Source organism: Heterodontus francisci, chromosome 1 (assembly GCF_036365525.1).
Source record: "Heterodontus francisci isolate sHetFra1 chromosome 1, sHetFra1.hap1, whole genome shotgun sequence".
In the NCBI taxonomy this organism is placed as follows: domain Eukaryota; kingdom Metazoa; phylum Chordata; class Chondrichthyes; order Heterodontiformes; family Heterodontidae; genus Heterodontus; species Heterodontus francisci.
Window position 1 is genome coordinate 107,836,176 of NC_090371.1, and position 21,659 is coordinate 107,857,834.

General features: G+C 43.8%; 1 protein-coding gene across 2 annotated transcripts in view; it reads left to right on the forward strand.

Annotated features, from left to right (window-relative positions):
- Positions 1–21,659, forward strand: part of cwc27 (CWC27 spliceosome associated cyclophilin) — a 422,942-nt gene that overhangs the window by 9,739 nt on the left and 391,544 nt on the right. For both annotated transcript variants that reach the window (XM_068034150.1, XM_068034143.1), the window contains exon 2: positions 20,387–20,483. In XM_068034150.1, the coding sequence (XP_067890251.1) occupies positions 20,387–20,483 (97 nt within the window). The remainder of the gene's footprint in view (positions 1–20,386; positions 20,484–21,659) is intronic.

The following is a 21,659-nucleotide window of genomic DNA, read 5'->3' on the forward strand; positions in this document are numbered from 1 at the left end:
TAAAATCCTTATTCACTACTGTCTTCCCAAGTACAATTGTTATGACCAAGGCAGGAGTAATGCACTGTTAATTCAGTCCCACTACTCCACAGGTCACAGCATATCAAGAATGTTTTCCCCCTACCAAAGAATAACCAAATTAGACATGCTATTTCCCCCCCAAAGTAAAGCACACCAAACCAGGTTTCTTTAAACAACAACAACATTAACTATTTATTAGAAAATACATAATAGGTCTTAATTACTAACGAGATAAACCTATATGTATGAAAAAACCTTTATTTCCTTAACCCTCATGCACACACACATACATTTAAAAAAAAACGGTTAACCGGGGAAAAATAATTTTGGTTTAGAGCTGTTTCTTAAAAGTAGGCGGCATAATTGAAAATTAATTGAGTTTATCGTGTTCTGGTAGGATGTTTTCGGTATGGTGAGGTGTCCCAGAGTCGAATAGTCTGATACCATTTGCAGTCTCGAGGCGAGGTTGATGAACATTCATTGATGGGTAGGCATTCAAGGCAATTTAACTGCAGCAGGCATCACATAAGTCTTCCATCAGGGCTGCTTAGGTCAGCAGCAGTCTAGCAGTAGAAGAATTCTTCAGATTTCAGGATTTCTTAGACACAGGAGGCAGCAGGAACCACACTAGAGGCAGTGTTTCTTCTCAAGAGATGTAGGATTCCTTTACGGAGAAAGGTAACACTTTTCTGGGTCTTCCTCTCTTGCTCCAGGCACATCAAAACAAAGATTTCAAATGCCTGCTCTCTGTCCAATTCACAGGCTTTTTCAAGGGTCTAGGTGGAAAAAGAGCCTTCCTGAACATGGCCACATATCCAGACACAGTGGCCAGAATTTTACAGCGGGCGGACAGGAGCCGGACTCTGACTTACATGTCGATGATGAACCTGCTCCCGCCAGCCTGGGGATCCATCCCGTATTTTACGGATTCCCAGGCTTTAATTGGTCCAAGGCGGGACTTCCACCCACTTGAGGGAGGAGGTCCCGCCTCAGTGAGCTGCCGGCCAATCAGCAGGCCAGCAGCTCAGTCTCAGCAGCGCCACTGGGAGCGGTGGCCACTGCTGGGACTACAGCCCAGCCGACGCCATGGACCCAAGAGAATGGGTAAGTTTGGGTTGCCTCACCTGGGGATCGGTCGTGTCCTGGTGAGGCTAGGGTGGTCATTTGTGGGGGGTGGGGGAGGGGCGTCTTGAATCCTGGGGTGGATTGGGAGGCGGGGGGCGGCCCTCAAATGGGCACCCTGTGCCAGAACTGCCATGCCCCCCGGGGCACGGAAAGGCCGGCAGCTATCGCTGGGTGGCCTTTCACGTCCCCAGCACACCCGCTTGCCACGGGTAAAATACCCGTGGAGGCGGGCGAGGGTCCTTAAGTGGCCACTTAAGGGGCTTTATTGGCCTTGGGCAGGCGGGCCGTTCCCCCCGCCCCCCCCCCCCCCCCCCCCCCCGACCTCTGTAAACTTGTCCCACGTCACCATGTGACCCACTGGGGCGGTGTAAACTTCCGGCCAGTGTTTCCCCCGTCACTTAAAAGCTGCTCTGAAGAATGGTCAAGTCCCTGTGGTTTTCTTGAAATTGCTGGCTTTCCTGTCCTTGTACAAGTTCAACTTCCTTTCAAAGCATCCATAAAGTTCAACTTTTGTTATGACTTCCTTTCAAAACATTACAGGAATTCCAACTATTTGCAAATTAGTGCCCACTCAGCAAAAAAAATCATTTTCTCAGTTTTTTAAACACACAGAATTCTAAGTTTTCTTTTTAAAAAGAAAAAACACTTGTAACACCTGCGCCCTTGGCAAAATGAAATGCCATTTTTGAATGTGTTTCATTACAATGTAAAAAATAAGTTGAAAATATTTTAAACATTTTTCGCACGCTATTGGAAGTTAACACAATTTTGCTTTGGACCATCTTGACGCATGTAGCTCAACAAAGTTAAATTTGTGACAAAGTATCTGCAATAACATTGTTTTTTTCCCAAAATGTGTACAATTTTCAAGTGATAAGGCTGTTCCAATAAACTCCATCTGAATATTCTGGCATTTTGGGTTTTAAATTTTTCCACAAAGGTTCTCCCAATTAGCCAATTGCAACCTTCCAAACATAGTCTCCTAGTTGTTTCATGTGTTCCTTCCAAGTGTCCCTGTAGACCAGCAGATGAACTGCACAGTTCGGAACACAGGCCACTACTGGATTCACTAGTCTCTGAGAAGTTGTTGGGGCATTTTTTAGCCTGAATGGCATCACTCGGTACTGATAAACATCATATGGTGTGACAAAAGCTGTTATTTCTTTAGCTTGAGGTGTCGAAGGAACTTGTCAGTATCCCTTTAACAAATCTATCTTTGTAAGAAACATGACACTGCCGACTCTGTCAATACAGTCTTGTAAGTGAGGAATTGGGTAAGAGTCTGCCTTCATTACTGCATTGACTTTTCTGTAGCCTGTGCAAAGTCGGGTTGACCCATCAGGTTTAGGCACTCTTGGTGAACTCTAGCTGCTTTGACTGAATTGTTTTCTAGCATGTATTGGATTTCTGCTTTTACTTGGGCCTGCTTGTCTGGACTTAAGCAGTAAGGATGCTGTTTTAAAGGAACAGATTCCCCTACATCCACATCATGTGTGGCAAAGGTTGTACATCCTGGCTTATATCTACAGACTCTTTTAAATGATGTGAGTAGCTTTGTTCGGTCTTCTCGTTGCTCTGCATCTAAGTACGAAAGCATATTGTCCAACTTTCCTAGCCATTCTGTATTAGCTAACCGGATAGTAGGAGGTTCAATTTGAGAATTGTCCAAGCCTCCTCCTGCCTCATCCTCACTATCCCTTTCATTTTTATCTGTCCCTATTACCTGACATACCTGTACTGGCTTATCCTCCTCCTGTGATAATATTTTAACATATTGATATGACGCAGCCGATTCTTTTTCAGGTGATCTGGGGTGTCAATCAAGTAATTTACCTTACCAACTCTTTTGACCACTTCATACGGACCACTGAACCGTGCTTTTAATGGTTCACCCTGTAAAGGTAATAATATTAATACTTCATCCCCTGGTTGAAAAGTTCAGGTCTTTGTGTTTTTTTCTGCCCATTTTTTATAGTGGATTGGGATGTTTTAAGGTGTTCCTGAGCCACATTGCAATCTTTCGTGAGCCTTTCCCGGAACATGGATACATAGTCTAGTACTGAAGATTCATTCCTTTGTTCTAAGAACCTGTCTTTGAGTTTTTGAGGACCTCTTATCTCATGTCCGTAAACCAATTCGAAAGGACTAAAACCTGTAGACTCATTCGGTGAATCCCTAGTGGCAAATAAAAGAAAGTCTAGCCCTTTATCCCAATCATGGGGATATTCGTGACAGTATGCTGTAATCATTGTTTTGAGAGTTTGATGGTACCTTTCTAAAGCTCCCTGTGTCTGTGGGTGATATGCTGAAAATTTTAACTGTTTGATACCCAAATTACCCATGACTTCTTGAAATATCTTAGACCATGAAGAACTTTGATCCAATTGACCTTCAAGTGATAATCTATATCTTGTAAAGAATTGGGTTAATTTCTCTATTACTACTTTAGCAGTAATTGTCCTCAAGGGAATAGCTTCTGGAAATAGAGTAGCTATATCCATGGTAGTGAGTACATATTGGTATCGTGCTTTTGTTTTTGGCAAGGGTCCTACACAGTCTACCAATACCCTACTAAATCGTTCCTCAATAACTGGTATGGGAATTAGGGGTACTGGTTTTATGGTAGGTTGTGGTTTTCCCCCACCATTTGGCACCACGTCCTTTGTAAGGCCTGACCAGTAATAATTTTGACTTATACGTGATTTGGTGTTCTGGATCCCCATGTGTCCTGCTAGAGGAATATCATGTGCTAACCTTAATAATTCCTGGTGATATTTAGTTGGTACCACTACCTGTCGAACAACTGTCCAGTCTTCGTCTGCAGGTCTATGAGGCGGTCTTCAACATCATAGCCATCTGGAACTCCTTTTGCCTCACCTCTGTCAGAGCAGACTGTGTTATTCTATGCAACTCTGGATCAGCTTGTTGCGCTGCAATTATAGAAGATTTCTTCAATATCTCATTTGGATTATCTAAATCCCCAAGGAGTGTTTCAGATACTTGGCTACCTGTTTGTAGTGCCAGTTTTACCTTCAACAGTGGAACTTGTTTCGCGACATCCTGGGTTACTACACACGCAGGAAATATTCCTGGAACTTGTTCCTGTAATTGTTCTGTTTCTTTAACTTCACTTGATTTCTCTGTGACTACAGGAGAAACTGATACTCTTGCTCTGGCTAAATCATTCCCTAGGAGTAGGTCAATTCCGTCTACTGGCAAACTATGGACAACTCCTACAGTTATCATCCCAGACATTAGGTAACACTCTAGGTGCACTCGATACAAAGGTGGTGGTATATACTCCCTGCCAATACCATTACCTAAAACTATAGCGCTCTCTGGTGAAAATGCTATACCTTCCCCAGCACAAGAGTTTGGGTTGCACTTGTATCCCTAAATATAACGATAGGTTTGCCTGCCTCACTTGAGGGATATGGAGTTACTTTTCCTTTTGACAAGAATTCCCTATAACTTTCAGGTATCTTATTCTCAACCCCTACACTCACTTTGGTTTTTGTATCTGGTTTTACAGCTGCCATCAACACTACAGCCTGGTCTGCTGTACTCTCAGTCAGCGCCCCTTTCTCTGCACTAGCTTTATGTACCCCAGCAAGTCTCAAGGGTTTACCTCGCAACTTCCAGCATTCTGAACGAAGATGTCCCACCTTGTGGCAATGATAACACTTTGGCTTGCGGACCTCACTTCTACCCTCAGCACCTTCCTTTCTGGCCTGAGGAGGGGATCCTGGCTGTTCCTTCTTGTCCCCGGTTACTTGCTTTCTTTTCAGACTCCCACTTTCTATCCTTCTTGGGTTTGTGGGGGTGATGAATAAAGGGTTTTGGCTTATTCACAAGCTCAAAATCATCAGTGAGTTCTGCTGCTTGTCTGGCTTTTGAAACTTTCTGGTTCTCTACATGAGTTCTCACTACTGGAGGGATTGAATTTTTAAATTCTTCCAAGAGAAAAGATTCTCATTTGTGGTTTCTAACTTTAATGCCCATATCCAACGATCAAAATTAATTTGCTTTACCCTCTCAAATGCTATATAATTCTATCCAGCCAATCTCCGTAGATTCTGAAACTTCTGTCGGTAAGCTTCAGGGACTAACTTGTATGCAGTGAGAATAGCCTTTTTTGCCATCTCATAATCTGCAGAAGCCTCTTTAGAAAGCATGGCATGAACTACATGAGCTCTGCCCATCAACCTGCTTTACATAAGCAGTGTCCAGCTTTCCTTTGGCCATTTCAATTGTTCGGCTATTTTTTTCCAAAAGAAATGAAAAATGCCTCTACGTCCCTTTCCTCAAACTTGGGGAGAGCTTGTGTAAATTAAAACAGCTTTTCACTGGGTCCTGGGCTGTATTCAGATTCTTCCTGACCAGAATTTTCCCTGGAGTCAAGACTACCCCTTTGTCTTAGTTCCATCTCTTTTAATCTAAATTTCCTCTCTTTTTTCACTTTTTCTCTGAAGTTCAAGTTCCCTTATTGCTATTTTTCCTGCTCAAGTTGTTCCATTTGTATCTGAATTTTAGCCAATCAAATGCATCACCCTCTAATTTACTATCATGTTCTTCAAATTTCAGATATTGGGCTATTATGTCCATTATCTCTGCTTTTTTAGCATCTGATTTCAATTCTAACCTCAATTGTGCTGCCAATTCTTTACATTTGTCTTGCCTTTATCAATTGAGATATAGATTACAAAAGCAGGGAGGTCATGTTGGAGTTGTATAGAACTTTGGTAAGGCCACATGCAGGAGTACTGTGTGCAATTCTGGTCGCCACATTATAGGAAGGATGTGATTGCACTGGAGGGGGTGCAGAGACGACTCACCAGGAAGTTGTCTGGGATGGAACATTTAAGCTATGAAGAGAGGTTGGATAGGCTTGGGTTGTTTTCGCTGGAGCAGAGAAGACTGAGGGATGACCTGATCGAGGTGTACAAGATTATGAGGGGCATAGACAGGGTGGATAGGGAGCAGCTGTTCCCCTTAGTTGAAGGGTCAGTTACGAGGGGACACAAGTTTAAGGTGAGGGGCGGGAGGTTTAAGGGGGATTTGAGGAAGAATTCTTTTACCCAGAGGGTGGTGAATGTCTGGAATGCCCTGCCTGGGAGGGTGGTAGAGGCGGGTTGCCTCATATCCTTTAAAAAGTACCTGCATGAGCACTTGGCATGTCATAACATTCAAGGCTATGGACCAAGTGCTGGCAAATGGGATTAGGTAGACAGGTCAGGTGTCTTTAATGCATCGGTGCACTCGATGGGCCTAAGGGCCTCTTGTGCACTGTATTATTCTGTAATTCTGTGATTTAACCTTAGTTAAAGTGCCCAAATCACTGAGGGATACATTCTCCTTTCCCAGAGAAGCTGCAGCGACTGCTAATGCTATTCCGGTGGTATAGACTTTACCCTATTACACAAGAAACCTGGTTCCTTTTTTTTTCTCTCTTTCAATTATTTACTCCCCTTACAATTCACGTAATTAGCGTTAGATTGTAATCCCGCAAGAGCCCCCAATTAATACGTTACAACCAAGGCGGGAGTAATGCACTGTTAATTCAGTCCCACTACTCCTCAGGTCACAGCATATCAAAAAAAGTTTCCACCTACCTAAGAATAGCCAAATTAGACACACTTTCCCCCAGAATAAAGCACACCAAACCAGGTTTCTTTAAACAACAACAACATTAGCTATTTATTAGAAAAGAAATAATAAGTCTTAATTACTAACAGGATAAATCTATATATATGAAAAACTCTTTATTTCCTTAACCCTCATGCACACACACATACATTCAAAAAAAAAGTTAACCAGGGAAAAGGATTTTGGTTTACAGCTGTTTCTTAGGAATAGGAGGAACAATTAAAAAATGGAGTTTATCATGTTCTGGTAAGATGTTTTCAGTATGGTGAGATGTCCCAGAGTTGAATAGTCGGATGCCACTTGCAGTCTCTCCAGGTGAGGTTCACGGCAATTTCCCATCTTGTCAATCACACCTAAAGCCAACTCTAGTCACTTCCTTTTATTGCTCTCCACCCACATCTTCCTTTCCCTCCCAAACATACTTATTTCTGCCCACCCCTGGAAAAAAACTCTCTCCCACTTCACTTACAACTGCACTTTCAAAATCAAACTGCCCAGCTTTTGGCTGTACATTCACCACAACATTTCTGCAGCGCCTGATCTGCTCAAGCACATCCTCACCTCAACGTTTGATACCATAGTTCTGATTAAAACCATTACTTTCTCTCACACTGGCCATTTCCCAGGTACGATCTTCGTCTCTGTTCCCTTAAGTTGAAAGGATGCAGACTTGAACGGATATGGCGGACAACTAGTTTAGCCATTCTGGCTAGACCACGTAAAGCACTATTGGTTCCTGCTTCTATCTGCCATAACTGCTTACTATTCCAGGATCATCTTGGAATGCAAAGCGAACCCCTGGCTTCTTTTCTCTACTGCAAACTATCTTCATACTCTCTCCCCTTTCTCCTTCACTCGCACCTTTAAGAAGCGTGAGAGGATCATGGACTTCTTTGTCACTAAGATTGAGACAATTGTATCTGCTGCCTTTGACACGTTCCTCCCTTCCCATAACCCAATGGGCCAGACTATCTCTAAAGGTCTCCCCTGTCCTAGCCTTGAACGTACGTTTTGCTCTAGTTTCTTTCCTATCTCCCTTCACGCCCTCTCCAAGCTCATCTTGTCCTTGAGACTCACCTCCTACACCCTTGATCCTATTCCAACTAAAGTGTTGACCACCCTACTTCCCTTCCTGGCTTTCTTGTTAGCTGATCTCGTTCACGGTTCTCTCTTAGGTAATATTGCTGTTGCTTCAATTTTGGCATCACTCCTTTCCTCAAAAAAACAACCTTTGACCACTCCGCCCTTGCAAACTACCTCCCTATCTCCACACTCCTTTTCCTTTCCCAAGTTCTTGAACTAGCTGTCACGTCCAAAATCTATGCCCGTCTTTCTCCGGATTTCATGTTTGAATCCCTCCACTTTCTGCCATGGTTCTGAGGCAGCTCTTCGCAAATACACAAATGACATTCTTTGTGACTGACAAAAATAAACGATCCCTCCTCATCCTTCTCAACCAATCTGCAGCCTTTTACACGGTTTACAACACCATCCTCCTTCAACACCTCTTTACTGACATCCAGCAGTGTGGGACTGCCCTGGCCTGGTTCCATTTTTATCTATCCAGTTGTAACCAGAGAATCACTTGCAATCGTTTCTCTTCCTGCGCCCGCACCATTACCTCTGTTGTTACCCCAGAATTTACCCTTGGACCCCCTCTTTTTTAATTCATGCATGGGATGTGAACATAGCTGGCAAGGCATGCATTTATTGTGCACCCCTAATTGAGAATGTGGTGAAGAAATGACTTTTTGAACTACTGCAGCCCGTGTGATGAGGGTACTGCCATACTGTTGTTAGTTGAGGAGTTCCAGGATTTTAACCCAGCAACGATGAAGGAACAACGATTATATTTTCAAATCAGGCTGGAGTGTGAATTGAAAGGAAACCTGCAGATGATTGGTGCTCTCATGTGCCTGCTGCCCTTGTACTCCCAGGTGATGGAGGTTGCAGATTTGGGATATGCTGTCGAAGATCCTTGACGAGTTGTTGCAGTGCATCTTGTAAATGGTACACACTGCAGCTACTGTGCGCTAGTGGTGGAGGGAGTGAATATTTAAGATGGTGGTTGGAATGCCAGTCAAGCGGGCTACTTTGTCCTGGATGGTGTTGAGCTTCTTGAGTGTTGTTGAAGCTGCACTTGGCCAGACAAGTGGATGGCATTCCATCATGTTTCTGACGTGTGCCTTGTAGATGGTAGAAAGGCTTTGGGGACTTAGCAGGAGAGTTACTTGCTGCAGATTCCCAGCCTCTGACTTGCTGTTGTAGCCACAGTGTTGGGTTCTGGTTAATGGTGACCAAACCGCACCCCCTCCCTGCCCGCAAAGATGTTGATGGTGGGGAATTCAACAATGATAATTGGCAGAAGGGTCAAGAACCAGAGGACACAAGTTTAAGGTGATCGGCAAAAGAACCCAAGGCGACATGAGAAAAATACTTTTTACGGAGTGAGTGGTTAGGATCTGGAATGCAGTGCCTGAGAGTATGGTGGAGGCAGATTCAATCATGGCTCATCTGAAGAGAGAAATTTTGTAGGGCTACTAGGAAGGTGCAGGAAAATGGGGCTAACTAAATTGCTCTTGCAGACCGCTGGCATGAACTCAATGGGCTGAATGGCCTCCTTCTGTGCCATAACCATTCGACGATTCTATAATCCTGTTGAATGTCAAGGGGAGGTGATTAGACTGTCTCTTGTTGGAGGTGATCATTGCCTGGAACTTGTGTGGCGTAAATATTATTGGCCACTTATCAGTCCAAGCCTGAATGTTGTCCAGGTCTTGCTGCATGCGATCACAGATGACTTCGTTGTCTGAGGAGTTGCGAATGTAACTGGATACTGTGCAATCGTCAGCAAAGATCCCCACTTCTGACCTTATAATGGAGGGAAGGTCATTGACGAAGCAACTGGAGACGGTTAGACCTAGGACACTGCTGTTAGGAACTCCTGTAGCGTTGTCCTGGGACTGAGACGATGAGCCTCCAACCACTACAATCATCATCATTTGTGTTATATATGACTTTAGCCTGTGGAGAGGTTTCCCCTTGATTCCCATTGATTTCAATTTTACTTGGGCTACTTGATGCCACACTATATCTGTTGCTGCCTTGATGTCAAGTGCAGTCACTCTCACCTCACCTGGAATTTAGTTCATTTGTCCATGTTTGGACCAAGACTCGAATAGAGGTCTGGCGTGGAGTGTCTTGACGGAACCCAACTGAGCATCGGTGAGTAAATGCCACTTGATGGCGCTATTGACGTCATCTTCCATCACTTTGCTACTGATTGAGAATGGACTGATGGGGTGGCAATTGTCCAGATTGGATTTGTCCTGTGTCTTGTGGGCAGGACATACCTGGGCAAGTTTTTACTTTGTTGGGTAGATGTCAGTGTTGTAGCTGTGCTGAAACGGCTTGGCTTGAGGCACAGCTAGCTCTGGAGCACGTCTTCAAACTACAGTTGGGATGTTGTCACCTCCCATAGCCTTTGCTGTATCCAGTGCCTTCAGCTGTTTCTTGACATCGAGTCATCTGAAGACTGGCATCTATGATGTTTGGGACCTCAGGAGGAGGCCAAGATGGATCCTCCATTTGGCTCTTCTGGTTGAAGATGTTTGCGTATGTTTCAGCCTTGTCTTTTGCACTGATGTACTGGGCTCCCCCATCCTTGATGATAGGGATGTTTGTGGACCCTCCTCCTCAGATTAGTTGTCCACCATCATTCACGACTGGATGTGGCAGGAGTGCAGAGCTTTGTTCTGACCCGTTGGTAGTTGGATATCTTAGCTCTGCTTATTGCAGGCTGCTTCCGCCATTTAGCATGTATGGCGTCCTATGTTGTAACTTCACTAGGTTGGCACCTTACTGGTGCTGCTCCTGGCATACTCTCCTGCAGTTCTCATCGAACCAGGGTTGATCTCCTGGCTTGATGGTAATGGTAGAGTGAGGAATATGCCAGGCTATGAGGTTACACATTCTAGTTGATTACAATTCTGCTGCTGCTGATGGCCCACACCATTTTATGGATGCCCAGTTTTGAGTTGCTAGATCTGTTCGGAATCTATCCATTTAGCATGCCGGCATGCCACGTGATAGAGGGTGTCCTCATTGTGAAGATGGGACTTGGTCTCCTCAAGGACTGTGCAGTGGTCACTTCTACCAGTATTGTCATGAATAGATCCATCTCCGACAGGTAGATTGGTGAGGAGGAGGCCAAGTAGTTTTTTGCCTCTTGTTGGTTCTCTCACTAACTGCCACTGGCCCAATCTGGTAGAGATATTCTTCAGGGCTCGGTCAGTAGTGGTAGTCAGATACTATTGGTGATGGACATCAAAGTCCTCCACCGAGAGTACATTCTGTGCCCTTGCTATCCTCGTGCTGCTTCCTGTGGTCTTCAACATGGAGGACCACTGATTACCATATCTGTCTTCCTTCAGCTGATGAATCAGGAGGAGGTTTCCTTGCCCATGTTTGACCTGATGTCCTGAGACTTCATGGGGCCTGGATTCAATGTTGAGGGCTCCCAGGGCTACTCCCTCCTGGCTGTAAACCACTGTGTCCTTCCTGAAGATTCCCACTTCTGACCAGACTGTATGACTATGTCATGCTGTTGCTTGACTAATCTGTGGGACAGCTCTCCCAATTTTGGCACAAGTCCCCAAATGTTAGCATGGAAGACTTTGCAGGGTCGACTGAACTGTATGCTTCTTTGCCATATCCAGTGCCTAGGTTAATGCTGGATCCTTCCAGTTTTATTCTTTATTAGACTTCTTCAAAGTGGTTTGAGACAACTGATTAGCCTGCTGTTCCATTTCAGAGGGCAGTTAAGAGTCAACCACGTTGTTGTGGATCTGGGATCACATATCAGCCAGACCAGGTCAGGATGGCAGATTTCTTTCCCTGAAGGACATTAGTGAACTAAATGTGTTTTACGATACTCCAGTTGGTTCATGTTCACCATTACTGATATTATCTTTTTCTTCCAGATTTATCTCATTCAGTGAGTTCCCCAGCTGCTGTGGCGGGATTTGAACTCATATCTCCAGATCATTAGTCAAGGCCTCGGGATTAGTAGTCCTGTAACAAAACCACTGTACTATGTACCTGATTCGCAGAACACCTCTGTTCACCCCACACAAGTGTGACCCTGAGCTTTTGGCTGCTTGTCATTTTAATTCTCTGCCCCTCTCCCACTCTGAGCTCTTTGTCCTTGGTCTCTGACACTGTTCTAATGAAGTTCAAGGAACAGCAGCTCATATTTCGATTAGGCACTTTACAGTGTTCCATACTTAATATTGAGTTCAACAATTTTAACCACTGCTCCTATTCTTTTCAGACAGAGGCTGCTGGTAATGACTCTTGTTGTCATTTGTAGCTCCTCCAGACCCATGTTTTGTTTTTTCTCTTGTCCCATGACCATCCCCTTTTGCCTTGCACCATCATCCCTCTGTACTTCCTTAAAACCTGTTACATCTCTCACATTGTCATTGAAAGGCCAATGACTTGAAACATTAATTGTTTCTCTTTCCACAGATGCTGCTTGATCTACTGAATATTTTCAGGTTTTTTTTGTCTGTTGATTACTGTTCCAGCAACATAACCACGATGCAACTATCTGAGTCGCTTAATTGTATAGTTGTGATAAGCCATAGAATCCATATTTAGAGTGAGGTGACTTCCAAAAGATGTGAAATCTAGAGTTTTCCTTAACAGATGCAGAACTTGTTAAAATGTTTTGCAATTAGTGGATGGTGTTCTGACCAGATGAGAAAGATGTCTAGGGGTCTGTTACTGTCTTCACCAGGTCTTATTGTAATAGGGTTTTATTTTTACCACATTGTGTTTTGAGCTCCCCCTTTGTGAATCCTTGTTCACAGCTTTCCAATTATAAGGCAAAGAAATGAACGCACCAGGTTTTCTTTAGGTTTAAAGAAGAAAAGTGAAATTTAGTAAACCTTAAACTTAAACTCTAATACAGTTCACGCCTATGGATATACGATGCGCCCATGCTAGCATGCACACGCGATACACACATGCAAATAGGGACAGAAAAGAGCAGAAGAAAATTAAAACAGAGATTTGAGGTAGTCTCTAAAGGGGGTTTCTTGTTACTGTTCCTGTGTTTTCAGCTCGCCGTAGAGTCCTTGATTGTAGGCAGCTCTTACTTCTCGTCGGGGCCCAGTATTCTTCTTAAACTTTGTTCAACGTAGGAGACTTTTCTCTCTTGGGGTTCATATGTCTTCAATGGTTTCCGAAGCTGGTGAGATAGAGATGAGAACAGACAGGAGAGAGATATTCTCAGTCCAGGAGAAAAACAGCCACCTGATTTTAAATTCCCTGTTGGAAGTTCAAATACAAAAACACTCCATCAGTCAGTCATGTGACTAAAACTAATCTGACCACTTCTTCTGTGTTTGTGGATTCTGCTATCTTAGCTGTCAACCTGGAATGCTAGCTCCCCCACCTTCAACGTCTGGTAATCAAAGTCCATTTGGGTTGAATGTGTCAGTACGTGGTCCTTTGTCCCTTGATCCAACACTGTCTGTTACTATGCAAATGTCTTTCCAGTCAGAGGCTTGCAATTTTAAGTTTTAATGTTCATGTGGTGAAATAATGTGTGCCTCAGTCTTGGCAGGTGGGGGGTTTGCCTGACAATGGGGAAGAGAATATTCTGAACAGACCATTAATACTGGTCTGCTAATTAATAATCATAAATAATACTAATTAATACTGCTCAGTGACACTTAGTTAGGGTTCTGCCAGGGCCAGTCAGCTCCAGACCTCATTACAGCCTTGGTTCAAACATGGACAAAAGAGCTGAACTCGTGAGGTGAGGGTGACTGCCCTTGACATCAAGGCAACATTTGACCGAGTATGGCATCAAGGAGCCCTAGCAAAATTGAAGTCAATGGGAATCGGGGAAAACTCTCTGCTGGTTGCAGTCGTACCTAACGCAAAGGAAGATGGTTGTGGTTGTCATCTCGGCTTCAGGACATCACTGCAGGAGTTCCTCAGGGTAGTGTCCTAGGCCCAACCATTTTCAGCTGCTTCATCAGTGGCCTTCCTTCAAACGTAAGGTCAGAAGTGGGGATGTTCGCTGATGATTGCACAATGTTCAGCACCATTCGTGACTCCTCAGATACTGAAGCAGTCCGTGTAGAAATGCAGCAAGACCTGGACAATATCCAGGCTTGGCTGATAAGTGGCGTACAAGTGCCAGGCAATGACCATCTCCAACAAGAGAGAATCTAACAATCTCCCCTTGACATTCAATGGCATTACCATTGCTGAATCCCCCACTATCAACATCCTGGGGATTACCATTGACCAGAATCTGAACTGTAGTATCCATATAAATACTGTGGCTACAAGAGCAGGTCAGAGGCTGGGAATCCTGAGGTGAGTAACTCCCCTCCTGACTCCCCAAAGCCTGTTCACCATCTACAAGGCACAAATCAGGAGTGTGTTGGAATACTGTCCGCTTGCCTGGATGGATGTAGCTCCAACAACACTCAAAAAGCTTGACACCGTCCAGGACAAAGCAGCCCGCTTGATTGGCACCCCATCCAAATCATTCACTCCCTCCACCACCGATGCACAGTGTGTACCATCTACAAGCTGCACTACAGCAACTCACCAAGGTTCCTTCGGCAGCACCTTCAAAATTCGTGACCTCTACCACCTAGAAGGACAAGAGCAGCAGATGCATGGGAACACCACCACCTGCAGGTTCCCCTCCAAGCCACACTCCATCCTGACTTGGAACTATATCGCTGTTCCTTCACTGTCGCTGGGTCAAAATCTTGGCACGCCCTTCCTAACAGCACTGTGGATGTACCTACCCCACATGGACTGTAGTGGTTCAAGAAGGCAGTTCACCACCAGCTTCTCAAGGGCAATTGGGGATGGGCAATAAATGCTGGCCTAGCCAGTGACGCCCACATTCCATGAACGAGTATTAAACAAAACTTATCTTGTTTTAACATTTTCAGTTTTAACTTGTATAAATCTCGAGTCAAAAACATTCCAAAACTGTTGGTGTTTAAAAATATAGATCGTTTGCTATCTTTACTATTTCTCTCGTGACAGCACAGACATTTGCTCGGTATAACTAACTTTACTGATGCAGCAATTGCATTGGGGTGCTTTGCTGGAAGGGAGTGCTGATTGGAGAATCATGCTGCTGCGAACTTACTTTGAACTTGACTCCCTGCGGGAAGCACAGGATCAGTAGCTTTATTGTAGGTTTACATGGGTGCTCGAGTCCACCAATACATTACCCAAGTAGCCATTATTCATTTTAAGCCTGGAGGGCAAGTCAAGCTATCAACCATCAGGTAGCCTAAACCCACCCTCATCACCTATCCAGACAAAGGTCAGTGTCATCGATTCATTTACAGCATAGAAAGAGGCCTTTCGGCCCATCAAGTTGATGCTGGCTCTCCACTGAGCTATCCCATCAGTCCCATTCCCCTGCTCGATTCCCGTTGCCCTGCAAGTCTAGTTCCCTCAAGTGGCCATCCAACCTCCTCTTGAAATCATTAATTGACTCTGCTTCCACCACCGTTGTGGGCAGTGAGTTCCAGGTCATTACCACCTGCTGTGTAAAAATAATCTGCTTCCTCATATTCCTGCTTCATCTCTTGCAATCTATGTCCCCTAGCCCTTGTACCATTAGTTAATGGGAACAGTTTGTCCTCATATAACTTATCTAAACCTGTCATAATCTTGTATACTTCAATTAAATCTCCCCTCAATCTCCTTTGTTCCAAGGAGAACAAACCCAGCTTTTCCAGCCTAACCTTGTGACTAAAATCCTCCATCCCTGGAACCATTTTGGTAAATTTCCTCTGCGCCCTCTCAAGGACCCTTACATCCTTCCTGAAGTGTGGTGGCCAGAACTGGATGCAGTACTCCTGTTGTGTCTAACCAGAGTTTTATAAAGGTTCAACATAACATCTCTGCTTTTGTACTCAATGCCTCTGTTTATGAAGCCCAAAATCCCATATGCTTTACTAACTACTCTCAATATGACCTGCCACCTTCAAAGATCGATGTACATGCACCCCCAGGTCCCTCTTTTCCTGCACACTCTTTAGAACTTTGCCATTAAGTATATATTGCCTCTCCCTATTCCTTCTGCCAAAATGCATCACCTCACTTGTCAGTATTAAATTTCATCCGTTACCCGTCTGCCCACTCCGCTAGCCCTATCTATGTTCTGTTGCAGGTGGTTCATATCATCTTCACTGTTTGCCACACCTCCAAGTTTGGAGTCATCAGCACAAATTTTGATATTTTACTCTGTACTGCAAGATCCAAGTCATTTATGTATAGCAATAAAGGCACTGGTCCCAGCTCTGAACTTTTGGGAACACCACTATCTACCATCCTCCAGTCTGAAAAGCAACCAATTACTATGATTCACTGTTTTCTGTCCTTAAGCCATTTTTTAAAAATCCAATTGGACATTGACCCTCCTATTCCATGAGCCTCAATTTTGCTTTCCAGCCTTTTATGTGGTACCTTATCAAAAGCTTTCTTAAAATCCATATAAACCATATCCACTGCATTCCTTTCATCTGTTACTTCATCAGAAAATTCAGTTAGATTAGTCAAGCATGATCTGCCTTTTACAAGTCTCTGCTGGCTATCCTTAATTAACTTGAACCTCTCTAAGTGTCTGTTGATATTTTCTCTGATTCTTATATCTAAAACCTTACCCACCACTGATAAATAAACTAGCCTATAGTTGCTCGGACTGTCTTTATGCCCTCTCTTGAATAAGAGTGTCACATTTGCCACTCTCCAATCCTCTGGCTTCTCCCTCTATCCGGAAAAATTGGAAGAGTATGCTATCTCCATCCACATTTTCTTTAGCAATCTGTGGTGCAAACCATCCAGACCAGGTAACTTGTCCACTCTAAGCATAGCCAGGCATTATAGTACCTCCCCCCTCTCAATTGTATTCTATCGATTGCCTCTACTCTGGCTGTTTCCACTGATATTTTAACAGATTCCATTTCCTTAGTGAACACGGATACAAAGTACTCATCAAGTATATTAGCCCTGCACTGTGCCTACAAGCATATATTACCCTCTTTGTCCCTAATATACCCCACTCCACCTCTTGCTACTCGCTTACTATTTACATGCTGGGAGAAGATCTTTGTGTTTTATGAAGTCCATGTAATTAATCTTGCTGCTGTTCAATATTCAGTGTATTCACACCTAATCTGTACTAATGCTTTGTCTTTCAACACACCATTAACATATTGTTTGCCTTTGCTCCGTGACCTTTTGGTCAGCTATGTGGCCTAATCTGCACCTTCTCCTTTATTATCTCTTGCCCCACCCCCACCTCACTTGCTTATAATCTGTGACTTTTCTAATATTTGTCAGTTCCAAAGAAGGGTCACTGACCCGAAACGTTAACTCTGCTTCTCTTTCCACAGATGCTGCCAGACCTGCTGAGTGATTCCAGCATTTCTTGTTTTTGTTTGTAATTAATCTTTATGTTGACTGCCATTCCATTCTCATGTTCTCTCTGCCAGTCTTATTTTCCTCTTCTCCTCTCTCAACTTATGGCTTGGTTCTCATTTGATGAGTTCACCTGACATGCATCATACACACTCATTTGTCTCATCATAATCTCTAGCTCCCTCGTCATCCAAGGAGCATGTTTTTGGTTCCCCTACCTTTCACCCTTGTTGGAATGTTCCTTGCCTGTAAGGATAACCTATTGTTCCAATACAGCTTTTCCTGTCAGTCTTTGGTCCCATTCTACCCTGGCTAGATTCTTTCTCATCGCATTGAAGTTAGCCCTTTTCTAATCTCAACATTCTACTTTATTTTGTTCCTTGCTTTTCTGCATTACTAGTCCAAGTCTTATGATACCATGATCATTCTTACCCTAGTGCTTCCTGACAAACACTTGGTCCACCTAATTTCCCAGCACCAGATCCCACAATGCCTCCTTTCTAGTTGGGCTGAGAACATACTGATCAAGAAAGTTCTCCTGAACACATTTCAGCAATTCCTCCCCCTCCTTACCCTTTACTCTAAAATTATCCCAGTCGATATTTGGGTAATTAAAGTCCCCCAATATCACCACTCTATAGTTCTTGCACATCTTGGACTGGAATCTACAACAGGAAATGATGTGTGATATTTTCTCTGTCTCCCCCTCCGAGCTAGGATTGTTGAGGCTTGTTTAACACACCAAGTGAGGTCAGCTAATTTAAAGCAGACCAGGGGTCGAACCAGAACCTTTTGTGATCTGTATGATGCTGTTCCATATTGTGTGCTTACTCACTTGGCCTTTGGGATGGTATGTTTTGCCACATTTCAGCTCTAACATATTGGCTGGGATTTTGCAATGGCAATAACAGTGAGGCTGCTGGCACACACTTTTATTGTGGAGTAAATTGGACAGTAGCTTCTGGAGTCTGCATATCTGGAAGTTGTTTGACGAGCTGCCCTGTTCCTCCGTAAGCTTCGCTTCACCAGTACCTCGCTGATAAATGCGGTATTGAAATCCATTTAAGAGCATGATGATGCGGTTTGTTAGTTATCTACTAAGGACACCAGAAAAATTTAGGGCTGGTGCATTCAGATGTAAGTGAATTTTTAAATGGCGTGATAAGTCTTAATTACTGCCAAACAACCTTTCTGGAATAGAAAATTTAAGTGTGGATTCTCATTCCTTCAGAATTTAATTATCTAAACTTTTTGAATTAAAATGTTTTCTACTTTGTCATGAAAACCCTACATGCCAAATGGAAAATATTAATTTCATTGGTTGGAACCTCGCTTGAGACTTTTACTGGAAATTCTGACAAATAACTTTTTTAAAAAGAGTATCCTGGCAGCCAAGATAGTCACTGAAATTTACATTTGAAACACCAAAGGGCTAGACTGGAGACAACATGACTGATTGAACCTAGACAGAACAATGGGGTACATCTGATTAAATTACCTGAAATGGCTATCAACACAGTCGTCAGGTGCCATTGACACCCATTGACTTTGAAAGAGCCAACCACCACCAAGTGTGACTGGACAACTTGAGGGGTAAAGCCTTGAATATCAGAGAAGCTACCAGAAGGACCTAATTAAAAACAGAGGTTTTGGGATGTCAGGTGACCGGTGGTGCAGCTCTGGAGAGCCTAAGCTATGTCACTCAGAAAGCAGAAAACAGTAACTGAGAAGTTATCCACAGAGCAGCTCTCTCTTGCACTCTCTCTCTCTTTCTCTCTCTCTCTCCCTTTCTCTCTCTCTCCCTCTCTCTTTTTCTCTCTCACTCTCTATAGTAAAGATCCACAGAGGCCATGGCTACAACTAGTAAAGCCTCCAGCCTATGGACCACCACCGCCGACAACCAGGGGTCAAGGATCAAACCACTTGTTTTGTTTATTCCGGACTCTACTCCAGCCATCCAACTCTGTTTTTTCTTCTGTAATCTATTTGTATGCGTGTCTGTGACTCTCGTGTGAATGAGTGAGTGAATGCGTAACGTATTTTTCGTAATTTTAACTGGTTTAGAGTGTTAGTAATAAACTTATATCTTTCTTGTTTAAACTCAAGAAAACCTGTCTGATTGGTTTTTAGTTTTAGTTTTGAGATACAGCACTGAAACAGGCCCTTCGGCCCACCGAGTCTGTGCCGACCATCACCCATTTATACTAATCCTACACTAATCCCATATTCCTACCACATCCCTACCTGTCCCTATATTTCCCTACCACCTACCTATACTAGGGGCAATTTATAATGGCCAATTAACCTATCAACCTGCAAGTCTTTGGCATGTGGGAGGAAACCGGAGCACCCGGAGGAAACCCACGCAGACACAGGGAGGACTTGCAAACTCCACACAGGCAGTACCCAGAATTGAACCCGGGTCGCTGGAGCTGTGAGGCTGCGGTGCTCGCCACTGTGCCGCCCCTTTCTTTGGTTCTTTGGCAATGATATTAGAGGAACAGGAGCAAGTGTTCACCGAGGTGGTAAGTTCAATCACTGTGTTAAAAAGGGATAGACCCTTTGCGGTCAAACCAGAGAAGGAGTGAAAGGGGAGCCTGAGACCCCTTCCTTATTTTCCTCTTTATTCTACTTTCTGTACACGATCTTACAATGAACTCAATATTCTAACTTATACTTCCTGGTGTAGATTCTCCACATCTCAATGAGGCTTCTTCAGTCTGAATGAGGAGCTATGCTGTGGTTTGCCCTGGTCTCACACACCACAGATCCCCTTATCCCTAGGAATCCTAATTAGTCGCTCAAAGCCCGCAAAAAGTCTGTGGGCAGCTGCAAGCTCATTGAGCGGTGAGTGCCATTCCTTCACCACTGACTGCAAAATTCTGGCCAATGTATTGAATCAGGGAGCATTAGGCAATTATGAAGTGCTTCTTCATTTAATAATGGTCTTGAAAGAAGAACTAACAAGAATATGGTTTAGGAGTTTTGATTTTGATACAGAAAGCTGTTGTCTGTCCCAAAGAGTAATCAACAAATTATGTGACATACCAGAATACTGTATAATGGTGATAAATTGGAGCTCAGACTATGTTTTTCATTGTGGAATTTTACTTTTCAGGTGCTTTTGAAGACCACAGCAGGTGACATCGATATAGAGTTATGGTCCAAAGAGGCACCAAAAGCAAGCAGAAACTTTATCCAACTCTGCTTGGAAGGTATTTTTCAAAAATTGCAACATTTATCCAGATTGGGAGTGTTTTTCCCCCCCTATTATTTGGTTAAGTGAAGCAAAGGTTTATTCTGATTATGTAAGCCATATATTACTGAGAATTTGGTATTGAAATCAGGATTTTGCGGGTGCTGATTTTTGCAGCCTTGCTGACATTTACTGGTAAAACAACTTGGGCACAAAAATAGATATCAGATGAATCCCTAAAACATTTATTGGAACAGTTTCTAATAACATGAGTATAATATACCTTTGCAGGGTGTGTTCCTTCAAATACACATTTTTTGCTTACATCAGGTGCTGTCAGAATAGTACAACCAACAGATTAGATCTAAGCTCTGCAGCCCTGCCACATCCAGTCGTGAATGATGATGGACAATTCAAAAACTGACCGGAGAAGGAGGCTCCACAAATATACCCATCCTCAATAATGGGGGAGCCCAGCACATCAGTGCAAAAGACAAGGCTGAAGCATTTGCATCCATCTTCAGTCCGAAGTGCCGGGTGGATGATCCATCTCGGCCTACTCCTGAGGTCCCCAGTATCATAGATGCCAGTCTTTGGCCAATCCGATTCACTCCATGTGCTATCAAGAAACGGCTGAAGGAACTGGATACTGCAAAGGCTATGGGTCCTGCTTACATGCCTGCAATAGTACTGAAGACATGTGCTCCAGAACTAACCATGCCCCTAGCCAAGCTGTTCCAATAGAGCTACAACACTGGCATCTAACTGGCAATGTGGAAAATTTCCCAGGTATGTCCTGTCCACAAAAAGCAGGACAAATCCAACCCAGCCAATTACTGCCATATCTGTCTACCCTCGATCATCAGCAAAATGATGGAATGTGTCGTCGACATTGCTATCACTTACTCAGTTTGGGTTCCATCAGGGCGGTCTGGCTTCTGACCTCACACAGCCTGGGTCCAAACGTGGACAAAAGAGCTGAACTCCAGAGGTGAGGTGCGAGTGACTACCCTTGACATCAAGGCAGCATTTGACTGATAATACCATCAAGGAGCCCTAGCAAAACTGGAGTCAATGGGAATCATGGGAAAAACTCTCTGCTGTTTGGAGTCATACCGAGCACAAAGGAAAATGGCTGTGGCTGTTGGAGGTCAGTCATTTCTGTCCCAAGGCATCACTGCAGGAGTTTCTCAGG